This window comes from Agelaius phoeniceus, chromosome 2 (genome assembly GCF_051311805.1).
Source record: "Agelaius phoeniceus isolate bAgePho1 chromosome 2, bAgePho1.hap1, whole genome shotgun sequence".
In the NCBI taxonomy this organism is placed as follows: domain Eukaryota; kingdom Metazoa; phylum Chordata; class Aves; order Passeriformes; family Icteridae; genus Agelaius; species Agelaius phoeniceus.
The window spans coordinates 67654215-67672011 of NC_135266.1; the positions used below are offsets into that span (position 1 = coordinate 67654215).

At 38.2% G+C, this 17797-nt stretch overlaps 1 protein-coding gene across 4 annotated transcripts in view; it reads left to right on the plus strand.

The window, feature by feature from the left end:
• The window catches only part of DCLK1 (doublecortin like kinase 1), a 235471-nt gene that overhangs the window by 193943 nt on the left and 23731 nt on the right, over window positions 1-17797 (plus strand). For all 4 annotated transcript variants that reach the window (XM_077173778.1, XM_054654896.2, XM_054654895.2 and 1 more), the window contains 5 exons: window positions 3705-3851; window positions 8967-9100; window positions 9806-9883; window positions 10523-10619; window positions 12405-12485. In XM_077173778.1, the coding sequence (XP_077029893.1) occupies window positions 3705-3851; window positions 8967-9100; window positions 9806-9883; window positions 10523-10619; window positions 12405-12485 (537 nt within the window). The remainder of the gene's footprint in view (window positions 1-3704; window positions 3852-8966; window positions 9101-9805; window positions 9884-10522; window positions 10620-12404; window positions 12486-17797) is intronic.

Consider the following 17797-nt stretch of genomic DNA (forward strand, 5'->3'; position numbering starts at 1 on the left):
CTACTGTCGGTTTTCCTCAGTGTCTGCGAGCTTGTTCAAAGGTACCTCAATCCCCTTGCACAGCACTGTAATCACATGTAGCCACAGCTTTTAGCCTGCATTGACAAATCCTTCATCTTGGCCCCATGAGGTGTGCTAAGAACTAAAAGCTGTGCCTTGTCTAACCTGCCAAGATGTAAGCACAGAGCTGGTTTTATGGGTGAAACCTGCTGTGCTATTCATGACTGAAAAATGTGTAAACTCTAGTGTCCAATGGATTTTTAATTGAAGTCCTTCTCAGCTAAATGAGAGAGGAGGGGACCAAAAACTCCTAGAAAATAATTTAGAAAATAAGCCTTAAAAATCTATATTAAAAGAACATGCGTTGTGTTCACTTTCTGGAGAAATGTGGTTTTTTGTGCTCTTTCTTCTTTACCCTTTAAGATTGCTGCACATATTCTTTTAGCTGTATTATGGAAGGGCACTATAGGAATCTCTGTACTTCTCATATCCTAGAGAGCACTAATAGTCTTTACTTTTATGTAGAATAATAGAAGAAATGTAGAGGAAATAACCTTATTCAGGGAAGTCAACTTTGTTTCTCTGATGCAAACATCTATTCCTTAATATATAGTTGGAAGAAAAGCCTTGTTGCACTCTCCGGGTACTAGGGAAGGCATTTCTGGAGAGACATTAATTGTTAATTCACCAATTGCTGACTGTTACCATTTCATAGTGTGCACTGTTAGAATTGATTAACCATCTGTTATTGACTGACTTTTGAAGACCTGACATTAAATCAAACTCAGAGACAGGAAAGAGAGGCAAGGAGGAAAGGCTTGATAGTGCAGAGCCCGGTTTCAGTTAATACCACCCTGCATTAATTGGCAGTAACATGTTTGACATAAGTGACTGCTGCAAATCCCGCCCTCACCTCATGGCAGATAGGCCATTCATTGCTTTGTAAAGTGTAAGAAAAAGCACTTCATAAATACAAATATAAACACATTGCAAGTGGTGCTTGTAAAAGGAAGCAAAGACCTGGCTTCTGGCACATTGCCTTTTTACACAGCGAAACAAAATTATTATTCAAACCTAACAGGGGTTTGGCCAATTTAAGAAGCAAGATTTATTGCTGAGTTTCCTTTACTGCTCCAGGATATGATTTCACTTTTGCAGAAGAAAAAGAGAGATCATATCATTTACATAACAAGGTAATAAATAAATAATTGGTTACTGTAGTTCCAAATACACTTCCTCATGTGCACAGATGATAAAAACTGCATTCAGATGTTGCTGGTCCTGTTTCACTCCAGAACAGGGGATTTAAGACTGAAATGTCATCCTGAACTCACCCCTGGTGCCTGAATAAATGATAGTGACCTGCTGTGTGAATCGGCTTAGCAGAACCTTGCAGGTTAAAGTGCTCTTTGGGGAGAGGAAAGTCTGAAAGCAATTCTGCCTGATATAGCTGTCAGCTCTGTTAACTCTTTCCAGGATATCACCTCTCCTTTAACCGCAGAGAATCCCACAGACTAAATATATGCTCTCTTTTCTTAGCAGGATACCTGGTAAGAAACTTTACCGACTACAGTAGATGCTTAAATGGAGAAAATTATTCTGCTTCAAATTGGCTTGGCTGTTAAATTGCTCTGCAGCCTCTATATTTTTCTGAGTTTAAGTTTCTCTTATGCATGAACATTTGTTCCTTTTCTTCTGACTTCAAGCCAAAATTTTTCCTTCTTTTTAAGGCTCAGCTTCTTTCATTCTTGCTCCTCATAGCTCAGACTATTTTCTTTGTTTGGAGGCAGATGCTTTGCCGATGTTATTGACACTTCTTCTGAGCATCTGGAACATATTAGATAAGACCAAAGATCTGTCTAATCCACTGCCTCATGTTAAAAAGCAGCTGGTACAGGGGTTTCACAGGAAGGAGCTTAGGGAAGATAGATTATTTATCTCACATACTTTGCCACATGCTGATATCTAATACTTAGGGATCAGATAATGCCATGAAGTACATGGTATTGTACTTTTGCCAAATATTTGGCCTCTTTCTCTCTAATCCTCTATCTGGTTTAGCTTGGCCTTTTGTTCTTCCTTTTCCTTGACGCTATGTATCTTGATGTGTCTTGAACAGTCACCAGCCAGGGCAAGAAATTTGATGTGGTCCAGATTTAACAATTTTTGGCTGTAAGCAATTTCCAAAGAGCTGGGATTTTGTATCTACAATGGGAATAAACCTGCCCTGGCATACTTCAGCTGCACCTCAACAATGCAAAAATTTTAATAGATTGTTTATTTTTTATAACAAGTAAAGTATGTTTCACCAGGTTTGAGTCTTTGGTGGTTCCCTTTTCCTACTCTTTTCTCTGTAACCATGATTCCTGGAAATATTATTTTTTTTCTTTCCCCTCCCTCCTCCTTTCTCTGGAAAGTGGAAAACGTGTTTACACTGGAGTTGAGCCTTAAAAAAAACCAGAAAATATCTTGAAGCTGTTGATAAAACTATAAGAGCTGGCAAAGCTGGGACTCCTCTGTTGCCTTCAGAAAATACCCACTTTTTCTTTTAAATACAGTCCTCTGTGATTTTTTTTCTTGTTGTTTTGACAGCAGCAGGAAATTTTTGCATTGCTTTTGCACTTATCTTTTTTTTTTCTGTTTTTTTTTCTCTTGTTGGATTGTGTTTTCTTTGTGATGCTCCTTTGACTTTGGCCAAAGGCTCAATACCTCTGAGTAGAATCTCCCAAAAGATCACTGTTTTCTGTCAAGCTCCCTTCTTAATCTCATCTTTAAAATTACTCTTCCATCTTCATCCAAGCACTTCCACGTTCCCTCTCCCCACTTACCAGCTCACCTCTGGAAATACAGTCATGGCTGCCTCAGACACTGGTGAAGATCATTTCAACTTTGAGGACTTCCACTTAGGACTTCCACTTCCACAAGTTTTTCCTTGTTTTCTTCTTTCCTTCATTCTCTCTTGTTTTCTTTCTTTTCTTTCACTGACAGCAGCTTTCAGCTGAATTAGCATGATGAGCTGAGAATGGCACAAGTGGCCACCTGTGTCTACTAGTATGATTGCCTGACATACATGCTGTAAAGTTCTTCAGTATTAACTGCAAGAGGCATCACACTACCAAAAAATTCACGTCTTGTGTAGAGAAAGTGGTTTCTAAAATCCATGTTTGCAAAGCTTTATGAGATGGAAACAGACTTTTAAAATATGATAGCAGTGAGAATAGATAACTTTGAGTTCTGAGTTTTACTGAGAGTTCCTTCATCTTTCTGGGGTTCAGTTAGGCATAGGGCAAATTTTGATGTTAATCTGTTTGTGACTATTATAAAGTGTGCCAAGGGTTGGTAGATGGCACTGTGATAGACAAATATGTACTCTTGCCAGACATTTGTAGCAGGCTCTGGACATTCAGATTGGGAAGTGCTGGACATGTTAAGAAAGCAGCAGCAAGTGGGAATGATTTGCAGTAGAAACTCCAGTTTCTTGTCTGACCAATTCAGCCATGACCAATGGTTTTGAGTTATTGGTCTGTTTACCTGCCATTATGGGAGTTGTTATCACAGTACCCATAGTTTATAGCTGCAAGGAAACTGTGCTGCTCCCTTCCCCTCCTCCTCCTCCTTCTGTAAAAATGTTCCTTGATCTTCCCTAAATTTTTCAGTCATTTCACAAGCAATGTTGTTCATATCCCATGGTAATTTTGCTCCAGGGAGGAGATCTCTTTGATGCTATTACTTCCACCAACAAATACACAGAGCGGGATGCCAGTGGAATGCTTTACAATCTGGCCAGTGCCATCAAATACCTTCACAGCCTGAACATTGTCCACAGGGATATCAAGCCGGAGAATCTACTGGTAAGTGGAGATTCATCTTTCAGTATTGCTGATAACTTTGGAGTGTGTGAGAAAAGGTCTGCACTTCCTCCTTCCACATGCCTGCCAAGTTTATTTCAGTCTTTTAAGTCACTGATCTTTTAATTTTAACCTTTGCATTGTAAAGCTCTCCTAAGAATAACAGCTGTCCCAGGAGGTACAGTAACATTAGGTGGTATGTCCAGATTGTTCCATGGAACACAACAGCTGAGTAATTTCTGGGATCACTAGAAGTAAACTTGTAGTAAACTGCAGGAAGATTTCAAGCTTCTTATAAATATGTGTTCTGTCCTCAGCAGACTATTCTGTACTTCTGTCACTGCCTAAATAATTAGCAATCCTTTAGTTTTACAAGTGTGGTGCATGTAAATGCTGTGTCCTAATCATGTCACACATCAGAGCAGAACCAGGAAGAGACTTCATTGTCCTTCCCCTACTACATCTCCAAATAATCCTACAGCACTTTTTATTAAGCCACTTTCACAAACAGACAATCTAAATCTTTGTTTTTCTGACTAAATCTATATGAGCCTTATCCACTGAAGACAATGAAAAACATACCCTGGCAACTATTCTTCTGAGAATTTTGCACACTTGAATGCAACAGTTGCATCCCCCTCATTATTTTATTTCTCCTGAGAAATTAGCTTCTCCTGATTATTCCAGTGTTCTGAGTTTTCACAAATTTGCTGACATGTTCCAATATCAGGATGTCCCAATTCTCCATATATTCTGCAACTGTAAAACAATGTTTGTAGAATCATAGAGTATCAGTTCTCTCAGCTGTGTACTCTCAGCCATGACTTAATGCATTTAGTCCTGCTTGACAATGAAGAGTTTTTATGGGAAAGCTGACTTTAGCAGATATTGCTAAACTTCCAGGCAGTGGGATTTTTACAGCTGAAGTTCCTTTAGTGGCAGGTTCTGGGTGAGGAAGAAGTGACCTGCCCTCATTTTCCAGAAACTGCTGAAAACACACTGGGTGGAAGTTTCACTAGACATTAATGACTGATACACCTTTCTTGGCCCTTTTGCTCCATTTTATTTTCTGGTGTTGGTGTTGATAGGCTGTATGCAGATGTTGTAGCAATCCCATGCCAGGATTCATTAATGCTGCTCCTGGAGTGTGCAGGAGGGTCTTGGTCTGGGACAAGCCTTGCTCTGCTGCTGTCTTGACTTGTCTGTAAATGCCTAAACTCTGTTGTTGTCAGAGTTAAAATTCTGGGGGAAAAGAGGTGGTCAGGAGGTATGGGTAGGAGGTGAGGGCAGCAGGGCAGGGATTAGATTTACCTGCTCAGCTTTTCTGGTAATTACCCACTAATGATCACATTGTTCCCATTGTAGCTGAATTATGTCTGAGTGACTTTTCCAGAACTGTGCATTGATTTTGAGACTGAGCTGTAAGGATGCATCATTTAACCTCTTGCAGCATCCTAATCCTCAAAAGCCAGCATTTGATTCACAAATTGCATTGATTCTCTAAGTTTTATGAGGTCCTTGAAAGAAACAAGCGCTGTTTTAGAAGAGGGCTTTGGAACCAGCCTTACCTGAGCTCTGACCCTGGTTCTGACATTGGCTGCCTGTGGCCTCAGTGTGTCTGAACCTTTCTGCTTTTATCTTAGCTGTCAAATGGGATGAGTGGCTCCTTGGGTCACAAAATTGCAACTAGCATTATTTTCAGGCATTTACAAAACACTTGAAAAATGCTACAGGGGTCTCAGCATTTCTTTTGCCAAATACCTTCTACTTGCCTTTTGTAGCCTGCCCTTTTCCTTGCAGCTCTTTAACCCTTCACCTAAGTGGTCATGGAGGTATTTTTCCCTTGTTGTTCTTGTGCTGTGGCTTTCCCTCTGATACGGTCACAGTGCTGCACATACAAACCCTGGTTGTGTTATTGCTGGTTCTCCTTGCCACTAGTTTGAGAATCAACCCTTCTCCCCCACCCTTTTCGTACTCATGGATTGTAACTTTACAGTTTAGAGGAGCATGTCCTGGGGCTAAACAACCTCATTAGCAGGAAAAAAGACAACAGGGAGGATGAGCAAGGCTGTAGAGTTGCTAAAGGAGACCAAGGGGAAGTGAAGGGGAACATGCTGCTCTGGAGAAGGAGACCAGAAGAGGATGTTCACCTGGAGCTGCTTTATTTCATCTCTTCCCGGCCCCTAATAGAACCTTTACTTTCACCTCCTCCTTTATCTCTTTTAATTTTTCCTTCTTCCCAAAAGTAACTTTCAGGCTTAGAGCTGATGTGTGAGACCAGCTCTAGGTCCTGCTGATAAATCTTTGTGTGTGTGAACCTGTCCTGTGTGCAGCACCCATTATTTTTTAACTGCTTAAATATTCCATATTATCCTCAGGGCATATAAAGTCCATCTAAGAGTCAACTGTCCAAGAGTTTAGGGTGTGCTGAATACCTGTGATGTTTTAGCATTTTTGTTTGTTTTTTTATTCTCTAGGGAGTCTTCCATGTTTTAATTGGAACATTTTTCATAATTGTTGCTATTTAGAACGTTTATTTTGTCAAGTCATGGGATGTCTTTATAGCCATATAATAAACCCTAGAGAACAACTTCTCTGACTGTTGCCATCTGCACTGATCACAAGAGCAGCTTAGAAAATACTGACAGTCTTTATACTAATAGGATACATATGGTGGCATACAATTATGTGTGGCTGCATTCAATTAGTGTAGTACAATTACACAGTTTTATAGCTTAGTTAAAACAGTGATAGCTCTACGAAGCGGGTAATTTGCACTAATCCCCATTTCTTTAATTGCCCTTCAGTATTTAAATGCAGGAACATATATAGTATTTATTCAGAATAGCATGAGCATTAAATTATTTTTCCCATTCCTTGACTGGCAAGTAACATACCACAGCTTCACATTGGGCTCTTTTTTATATGAAGTTATAAGAGGGTGAGGAAAAGTTACTTTCTTCATTTTTACAAGTCAACTGAAGTAATTTTCCAAGAAAAGTAATTCCTCGAAACAGATGAAGCAGAATAATAGAAAATGCACTGTACCAAACCTTCTGCGTTGGTAAATATTGCCAAACAAACCTCTTCTGTAATTAATTTCTAGTATGGATGAGTCCCACAAGGTGTGGTCTATTGAAGGAAGGAATTTAGAAATGTTTGCTAGGTTAGCACAGCTCGGAGAAGGCTCTGTAGAAAGATAACTGCATAAAACAGAATATGAAATACTAATTAGGCCAGATTCAGCTCTTCATGTCTAAGTGCACACTTTCCATATTTCAGCAAGTGAATATTTAAAGCCCTAGTCTCTAGACTTTAATTAAAACTGTTGTTGAAATTAGATTTATTACTGCCATTTCAGAGAGCACTTTCTTTAGTTTCAGGAACCAGATGTATTTAACAATCTGTGTTTTGAATAAAACCATAATTGCCTTTTTTTTCCCAGTGCTTTTCTATAAACATAACTTTTTTCTGGCTTAGTAGAAATGTGAATCCATTATAAATTGCTGGTCCTCTTAAAGATCCAGTTGAATTCTTAAAAATAACATAAGGAGAGGAGAAGAATTTTGTGTACTCTGAATGTCTGCTTGTGGCTGTATCACCTGGTAAGCAGGGACTCAGGACAGAGAGGGGTTTTCTCTCTAGACATGACTAACATTAACAAATAAGAAACTGGGGGATGGGGGCTGTATAATACAACTAATTAGTATGAGCTATAGCAGATCTGTAGGAAACTGTGGTGAGAGACTTCAAGAATTTGCTTTTGCTCCAAGAAACCTATTCAAGGGTCCCATGTAGAATTTATTGTATTTTTGTAAGAAAAAAAAGCTAGGATTTTATTCTTAAAACCATAGGTAAATTTGATTTTGGATGTAGGAGTAGCTGGTCAAGATATATATATATATATATTTTTTATTTTTTTTTTTAAAGGATTCTTTTGGTTTTGATTAGGAAGTATGACACCTACTATTTTTGCACAGTTTTGGTGCAGATTGTTTACATGATATCACTAGTGGTGATCCAGACTGCATAGAGCTTTGATTTGGCTTGCAAAATAAGAAAGTGACGCATATACATTATAAGAAGGTCTCCTATAGACTCTTTCCATTTTTTAAGGTGCTATTGTAGAAAACATTCCAAAATGGCAAGCAAGGACTCAAACCAGCACTTTGATTAAAGATAGACTTACAGTCTAGTGTTTAATTCAGATACATTTTTATATTTTTTATTTTAAACATTTTTTTACTGGATCTAATTTTAAAGGCACAGGACTTATTATCTGGCATAAGCAGATGGTGGGGGATACAATACAGCATCATAAAAACACCTCAGTTTTCAGTGTTTGCAGATTTGAGGCTCTTCTTTTGCTCTGAGCCATCTTTTAAAATTATAGTTGTTTTACTGATGTTTCTAGTTTGTCTTTTTTTTTCATGTGACTACATCTTAATCTCTCTTTGCACTCATAAAACCCCATGAAAGATCACGCTGCCTCTGTGAAGACCAGGTTTTAAGACAGGATTTTCACATATCCCCATTAGCATCCCTAACTGCTTGTGTCCCCTTGATGCTGATGCTACCGTGCCAGTAAGAAACTCATTGGTGTGTAAGAGTCATCCAAGGAGAGGAGAGCACTTCTAGGTGAAATACTGCAGCCAGATTTGTGTCTTGTGGCTTCAGCACACAGAGCCTGGAACTGCTGTCAGTACAGTCACTTTTCTATTACCTAAGTAGCTGAAGTTCCTGTGCAAACCTTTAATCTCTCTGCAAGTAAAATGAATAAACTCAACCCGCCTACGCTGTGAATTCAGTAGGGAGCTGATGTAGGAAAGCCACTGCTGGAAGGTCACGCATTTGCTTCTGGGCTTTAGCACCTAGCAAGTGGCACATCTTTTGTTGGACAGTTAGCAAGATAAGTCTTTCCCAAAAATCCTGACTGTATTCAAGGGAAGTTGTCCAAATTGTCTGTGAATTTTCAAAGCATGAAGAGAAATATGTTAAAGGTAAGGAGGAGGAAAAAAATCTGTAAATAAGAAGGAACACTTCAGGCAGTTAGCAAGTGATTATAGTAGTTGCCTTGATGGTTTTGTGGTAAAACTTTCAATTTTCCTTCTGATTTAGGTTTATGAACACCAAGATGGAAGCAAGTCCCTGAAGCTGGGAGACTTTGGCCTAGCAACAATTGTGGATGGACCTCTATATACTGTCTGTGGGACCCCAACATATGTAGCTCCAGAAATCATCGCTGAAACTGGGTAAATCCCTTGTAGTGGTGATCCATTGATGTGTACTCAGAAGGGCACATTCTTATCATTGTGCCAGACTGGAGTTCTTGCAATTAAGATTTTTATGCTGCCTTTGGTTGGCTATGATGCAGAATCATCGCTCATAGAACAATTCATGTGGAAGGGACCTCTGGAGGTGATCTTACCCAAACCAGTTCAGAGCAGGCTGTTTTTGAGTTATATTGGTCAACCTCTGCCAGTTGTTAGCCTCAACTTTTTAGCTTAACACTGAGTCATTAACTAGCCATTTGCAGATACAGTGGAGGTAATTCTATTCTCTAGAGACTGCTAACTATCATTCACTTAATTCTATTTTGTTATTTCACACTATCCTCCTCTGATTTGTTCCACAGAGCAAATGCCTGCTGGCTTGAGCAGTCTGCATCACCTTTGCAGACTTCATGTTGACAGGCATCACTAAATCAAGTAAACTCAACTTGAATTAGTTAACTAACTAAAGAATACAGCCCAATGTCTTCTGTGCACTCACACATTCTGATCTAATGTAATTTTAAGATAGATGTAAATGCAAAAAGTATTTGATAGCAGAATGAGGATTGGTAGGTAAACAAAGTTCAGATGAGAATTTATGAGAAATTATTAATGATTCTGAACATATTTCCTCTGTAGTCCGTAAGAATCTGATGTCTCTAACCATGTCTCTCACACTTCTAGATATGGCTTGAAGGTGGACATCTGGGCAGCGGGTGTGATTACTTACATCCTGCTCTGTGGTTTTCCTCCATTCCGTGGGTATGGACTGACCTATTCAACCATCCTTGTTATGTGAATTGGTCCCTGTGCTCCTTTCACATTAAGCACAGAGATTCCCACTGGTAGAAGTTCTCTGCTCATAGGGTTTGATGTTTTTTTTCTGTGCTCTGCATAGTGTTCTACACAGGCCCCATAAATGTCTGTGATTTTATGGTAAAATCTGTCTCGTGTTTGTTTATTGTAGTTTAAACTTCATTGCATTGCAAAACAAGAGCCTTCATTACAGGTACTGCGTGCCTTTGCCTGAAGTTTTAAATAGACTATGAAATAACCATCTTCTTTCATGGACAAAATGCAGCATATTTTGTGGTTGGTAAAAGGTAATTAAAATGTAAGCCAGTTAATAAGGACATGTCATATATTTTATCCCCTCAAAGCAATTGCAAAGTTGTGGGCAATCCTAAAGACAAGCAGAAAGAAAGAGTGTACCAAATGCACTGTGTTTTATGATCTCACCATTAACACCCATGGCTGCATGTTTGGGGCAATCAACATCTTCCAAAAGCATACTAAGGCATGAGCAATTAAAAGCAATTTTAAGAAGTCTATTGAAACCACATCTGAAAATAATTTCTTTTTGGGTTTTGTTGTTGGTTTTCTTTGGTTTTTACTTTACAGAAGTGGAGATGACCAAGAAGTGCTTTTTGATCAAATTTTGATGGGACAGATGGATTTTCCATCTCCATATTGGGACAATGTTTCTGACTCTGCAAAGGTGAATTTTATAGTTGATGCTATTTTCTTCTACAGTATAATTTCCAGCGGGAGTGCGTAGTACATGTTGTCCTTTCACAGTGTTGTATTTGACATGTCTCACACATCTCCTGCTACACCTATAAATTCCTCTGGGTCACCAATTATGTTTCATTTGGTTGCTGTCTCTTAGACTCCAAAAGGTTTTGAAATGGGCCCCATTCTGAAATGGATATCATATCTCTATATGATTTCTCACACAACACAGACACCAGCAGCCCTTATTGATTAAGAAAAAATTAAAGTAATTCACTTCCTAGCTCAAAAGCTCTCTTAGACTGTGCTTTTTATGTACTTACGAGGGGCACCAGGTACCAACCTGGAGCCTTTGAATGTTATCTAATAATATTATGGAGAGGCTGATTTCCCTTATTGACCCCATTAGATGATATGTCTGTTCTTTCTTCCTGTCAAAGAACCAGGCCTCCCATTGCCTTATTGTTGCAGAGTGGTATGAAATACAGGCTTGTTCTGGTCACAGCTCTTGACCTGCAGTGTTTGGTGTGCTAAGGCAGATATAATTATTTACAGATACAGACCTTGACAGAGATCATTATACTTGCAAAGCAGATCAGTTTTTTTAACTCTCACTAATTCACTAGAGCAATAGTTTAACTCGAAGATTTTCTAAGGATCTGGCATTCACTCTAGTCATATATATAAATATATGTGGACAGAGACAAAATACATATGTGAATGTAAAAAAAAAAAAACATATGGTCATTCCATAGGTAGATAAGCGCTTACTTTCAGTCAGTTTACTTCTCTGGTCTGTAAGGCAATCTATGAAAAACTGTCTTCCTGTTTCCTTCAGTGTGACAGGGTTTGATTAATCACAAGAAAAAAAAAAAAAAAGGTAAATTTGGAGGTGGATGCAGGTATGAGAGTAGCTCTGAATCTCCATTCTTTGGAGAGTTACATACTGCTTTTACAGGTATGTGGAGTCTTCTAACTAATGAAGTTAAAGAATGAGATACAGTCATAGAGTTGGAAGTCCTCTAAACTAAATCACTGTGTTGTAGCAGGCATTATTTCATAACATCATTAATGGGAACCTTGCAAGTCCTTTGCCAGTGGGTTTTCCTGTGAAACTCCTTCTGTCAAATAGTTCTGTCTAAAAATTCTGGTTTGAAGCCTTAGCCTATCCATTTAAGTTATTCCTGTAATTAAGGATGACTAGCTTTGGTCTTTGGCAAGGCACCTTTATTTGCTGTCATATTGCCATACTGTTTCCATGCACTCTGTGAATAAAATAATCTAGGTAATTGCAGAGAAAATCAGAGGGTGAAAAATAATGATTTTAAGTATCGGGGTTTTTTTTTTTAATATCTTCTATGTTATTTAAACAAGAGTTTAAAGTAAAACTGTATTTGCTGGCACTTTTTTTTTCCCTACAGAGGAATTGGCTTTTTCTTAATGGAAAGCTAACCTAATTTCATGAGACCATCTGTTTTGCACATTATGTATTAAGTGCTTTTCTCTTAAACAGTGGCTTCAGAACTGTAACTCAGAACTGTCTTCTAGCTTTTCAAGATACTGTCAGATATGGATTTAGAAGTTCAGCTGAGAGTTCATCAGTTCATAGTTTTCCTATTTTTTGAATAATCTTAGTATATTTCTTCGGTCAGTAGTTCACTCTCTCTTTGAGCACTCTTACAAAATCAGTTAAAGAGTTCTTAAGTATATGAACTATTGATCTGTTCTTTGAAAGTGTTCTTTAATTTCAACCCTGTATTCTATTTCTCAGGAACTTATCACAATGATGCTTCAAGTAGATGTAGATCTGCGATTCTCAGCCTTGCAAGTTCTTGAGCATCCATGGGTTAATGTAAGTATTTTCAGACTTGTAGATGCTTCTTGCAATTTGGCACCTTTGAGTTCTTTTCTGTCAAGCTCTTGCTATGCCCTTTTGGAAGCCAGCACATTCTAAAGATGCCACAGATTTAACTGGAAATCAGCTGGGTTACAGGCTGATTTAGTGTATTTTGTACCTTGGAGTTCTCATTATTTTGTGTGTGCTCAGCTACATTTTCTCTGAAATGCACTTTCAACAAATCTCAATCCAATTTGATAAATGTATATCTCTAACTCTCAGCTTGCAGGTTCAGTGACACATTTTATTCTCCTGAGATGAGGTGGGCTCAAAAATCTCACAGTCATGATTGAGAGTTACTGAAATATAGCCCATGCTGTTAAACCTACTTGATCCAGAATGGAACAGGGAAACATTTTGAATCATATTTAGCTTCTGACAGTATTTAAGATTTGTTAATTATTCCAGACTATTTAACATGTTGTAAAATATTTGGATGACAAAAAATTGGGATAATCTATATTCCAGTTCAGAAGGGACAGCTGAAAAAAGAAAGTTGGGATGAACAGTGAAAAAAAATACAGGAAGAGGAAATAATACTTCATTTTGTTTGTTGCAAGTTTGAGTGTGCAGTCCTCCCTGGAATACTCTTCGGTCCCTGAACTACTGTGTCCAAAATTCTTTTCTCACTAAAAATCTATTCTAAAAATTCAAATATACAGTCACCTCAGATATTAATTTTTTTTTTTTTATTAAAGAGTCCTCCATATAGAGTAGTAGTGATCACTTAAGTATTTTCCAAGTACATGCTATAAGCTTGGAGAGCTCCCTTATTACCCAAACTACTTTTTAAATTGTAAATACTATTAACATGCAGAGCCCTTCTGTGGTGTATGAAGAGTGCAAGGATCCAGGACAATGTCTGATGAAAATCTTTTCATTTTGAAGATGACATTCAAGCAGCTGAAATATTTATTTTCCTTGGTGCCAGGGGCTATCCTTGGACGTAGTGTTCTGTCACAAGTTTATAATGCCTTATGGTTTATAATGCCTTATGGTGACTGAGAGGCCTTATGGGTCTCTCTGTCTCCATGGGAGGAGGATGTGCGGAGATTTCTGGAGTGCTGAAGAGGAGGAGATGGAAGTGACTGATCAGAAGCCACAGAGAGGCCAAGTCACCCGCAGTGTGAGCCTGCACACTGCTGCTGAGATTACTGAAATGTCACTTGCTTACACCACTTAAGGAAGTGGTCACTAATCTTCCATTTTTTCTGAAAAATATATTTGAAATGTTAATGCTACCCCCAGATACTTACTTTTTTTCTAATTGTTACACCATGATGTGTTTTAAAAAGCCATTTTAGTGTGATGTATAAAAAAGAAGAGGTGCAGCTCTTTGGCAGTAATACAACGGTGATGGTGTGCAAGTGACATGAGGATCTGCTTCCCTGCCCTCAATAGTACCTGCTAGTGAGGATAGCAGGGGAGAGGAGCTGGGGTCTAAAGACTTTGAACACTCCAGAGCTCTGCTAGAAAAACTTGAGCTCTGGTCACTGAAGCACCTTGGCAAATTCCTGAATTTCTGTGCAATAAGTTAACATGCGGAACCCTTTGCCAGAAGGTGGTGTAGAGAACTGGTATGAATGGTCTCAAAAGAGAATTTAATACATTTTTGGAGGATGATCCCATTGGTGCTTATTAAATATAGTGGTCTGGGTAGAGCTCTTGGCTCACAAAGTTCTTAGGTACTTGTTTGGCAAGAACTAGACAATATACCAGGGAAAGTTCAGATCTACTTGCTTCTACTAAATATACTACTTCTTAAAGAGGGCCTGTGATGCACTGTTAGAAACAACATGCAGTGATCAATTCATCTTTGGTCTAGCTCTGGTTTTTTGCAGTTTTATGCTGGTAATAATTCTCTGCAATCAAAACCTGTAGCAGTTCTGTCTATATAAGTAAGTGAAACAAATATTCCATGACAATTCTGTAATTCCTTTTTTTCTACTGCTTTTAACAACTGAAAAAAAACAGTGTTTTTTCTGCATCATTACACTAGAGATAGTTCATCATGCAGATCAAAATTGCTTTTTAATTTTCTTATGTCCTCCATATATTTTTTTCTGGGAGTAAAAAGTCTAGCACTGGGACCAGTTCAGGAAAGTGCTTTAACACATTGCAAACATTGCTCCCATTTCAAGGCATCACACATGGAAGCACTTAATACTGGGCATCAAATTAACTAGATGGCACTACAATCTTAGTTCACATTGGAAGAAATAAGAACATGGCTGACTTGAAACAGGTGTTTAAATGGTTCCATGAGAAAGGGCACTTCCCTGAAGTGTGTCTGGGCAGTATCAGTAGATAAGCTAGCAGGGGCAGCCTGTTGATGCACAGAGGCAGAATGTACAGTGTCAGATCCAACTACACAGACCTCTACCATCACTGGCTGGATCAGCTGCAAGTCTGTCACACAACCTCCCTGGACCTCATTTTCCCAGCTTCAGGACAGAGAATTAATGCACTCATCCCTGTTTACAAAAGGCTCTGCAACCTATGTGTTGTAATTACCTGAGCAATTATGTGTATACTGTCTTTCTGAGAAGAAATGGCACATGGAATTTTCACCTACACTCCATTTTCACAGGTAACCCACTTTAATACTTTTCCATGGTGTCAAATGCTGGAGTTTACTTTCTCTATTAGTTTCAGCTGGGATAGGGCTCACTACAACGCTTCCCTTATTTCAGTTTTGAACCTATTCAGAGTGTTAAAGCTACAGCTAAAATACTAGATAGAACAGCTGGCTTGAAAAGCAGGCATGTGTTTTCTTTGACAATTTTAAGAAACATTTTCTCTCTTTGATCAAACCTTTGATAGAAGTGTTGTAACTGCTTACACTGTATAAAACCATTTTGTAGATTGTAAATAACCATTCTAGTTTATAGCTGCTTATTATGTGATTACTTGGTAAATTGCTGAGATTCCTGGAATGTGCTTTGACAGTTTCAGTAGGAGCAAACCCTCGTTTCAGTTTAAGTTTTTGCTATAAAAATATCTGGATTCCTCTTGGAAACTGCAAAGCTTGTTATGGTCAGAGTCAGACCAGTAAAGCAGTTTCGATGTGAATAATATCCCAGCTGTTTTCAATTCAAAAAAACAAAACCTGAAAAGATGTTGGCTACATGCCACTGCCGCAGATGGAGATCTTGAATTCTAAATGCAATTCAGCAGCAGTTCTTTGCCCCCTCCATTTCGTTTATTTGGCATCATCTCTCCTATGCAGTACACTTAGACCTGGAAAAAAATCCATTACTTTATACTTCCCCTACAGGGACCCCAAATCTTTACTTTACCTGCTCAATTTTTTTTTGCAAAGTTAAAGAATTATAAAAGAGGCAGGAAGCTTGAGATTTGGCATTTTAAACTTTGATGTTATTGATAACCTGAAACAAGTTACAGGACAAACTCATTCTTCTTTGTATAAGTAGTAAATGTTTCCTAATACATCCCTGAGTAGTGAAAGGGATGTATTAGGAAGGGATGCTGAAAGGGATGGATTGCATTCTGAAAATCCTTCTCTGTTAAAATAATCAATATGAAATGTGTGTTGTTGCTGGAAGAGGAAGATGGCACACACCAGCCTAAAAAGAATTAGAGAACCTGGAGCTTTTATATTTTTCCCTCAATTTGTCTGCCTTGGAAATTTGTGTGCAAAAGAAATTAATAGCCAAGCGATAAATATCATTAAGCTAAACATTTGTAAGAAAACTAATTTTAAAAGACACTCCTTATTTTGCAGCTGCACTACTTTTGGTTACACCCTAGGACACTGTACAAAACAAATTTCCTTAGAATCCTTAAAGGAAACAGTGTCCAAAAGCTTTTCCAGCACTTCTATTTACTCTAATTTCCTGCTGTTGCTTGTATAATGATCTATTCATCTGACATTTTTAGACTTGGAAAGTAAAGCTCTTGTGACCATCTTGTGAAATGGATCTAAGCGCTCCAGGGCAGTAGGAGTCTGGGAATCCTGAGCTTCATTACATCTTTATAACATTTACTTTGAGTGGCAATGCTTCCTGCCACAGGGAACAATGCAAATATGAAAACAGTTTTTATCAATTACTAGATTTTCTCCAAGACTTTCTGCCTCTTTTTTATTGTTTTTTACTTTTAATTTTTGTAAATAGACCATGAAAGGTATTTTGTAGAGGCTGATTAAAAAACCTGAACAAACAAACAAACAAACAAAAACCAAAGCAAAATACCCCAAAACAAAAAACAAAAATGTGTTAACATTCCAAGCAATTTATATTGTTCATGTGAAAACTCAAATTCTGAGACAGAGTTTTCAAACTCTTTTGACTGCTCAGCTCCTGAGGTATGCACAGGAGAGCTCTTCTTTCAGACTATTAGCAGTCAACATCTTCTGAAGCTCATGACTCTTTAAAGTTCCCAGCTGGAGCAACAAAAATAACTGGTCACCTTAAAAAAAAATCTTGTGATTAATGCTAAGGCTGAGATGAAATTCTGTGATCCTAGCCCACTGCCAAAAGAAAAGACTTAGAACAGGGGAAAGAAACAGTTAACCTCTTCAGAGTTTGACATCCCTACCATTTCAGCAACCCAATGAAATTCTTGTCAGCAGTGTTTACACTGTTCTCCAGTTCTACAACTTATCCTGATGATTCTGATCAATTTGATATTTGATGGGGTATTTTTTTCACTTCTTGCCTTTTAAAACTGCAGAGCAACTTGTTTTGTATTTAGATAAACAGCTGTCATCTCTCACCCTCAATAGCTATCCTTTTGTTGACTGAGATAATTCTAGGAGCCAGTTTAATATATATTGATTTCTTTATAAACTATTTTTGAATAAAAGAGAACTATTAAACATCAGATGGCACTAACAGTAGTAATAAAAACTTAGTAACAATAGAGGAATTCTGATATATCCCTATGCTGCATCTTAAACTGGGCTGGAAGGTATTTAATCTGAAAGCTGGAGCCCAAACTATGTGTCTGTGGCACGTTGCCACAGGAGCTGTGGGTGTGGTGCTTCACCAATAAAATATGACCACAATCTTGGTAACTATTGTCTTGTCTGTAATTTAGTCTTTTGACAAGATGACATGAACGCTTGGCAGACTTTCATGTCAAGAAAGCCAAGAGAATGATTTTATTTTTCTTCCCTCCTCTCGTGATGAGGAGTTCACTTTACAGACTAGCTTTCTTCTGGGAAAGGCAAGGTCAACGGGAAGCAGGTTATTTTTAGGGGTCATATACCACCAAGCCAGGACTCCCCAGTGATAGACAATAAT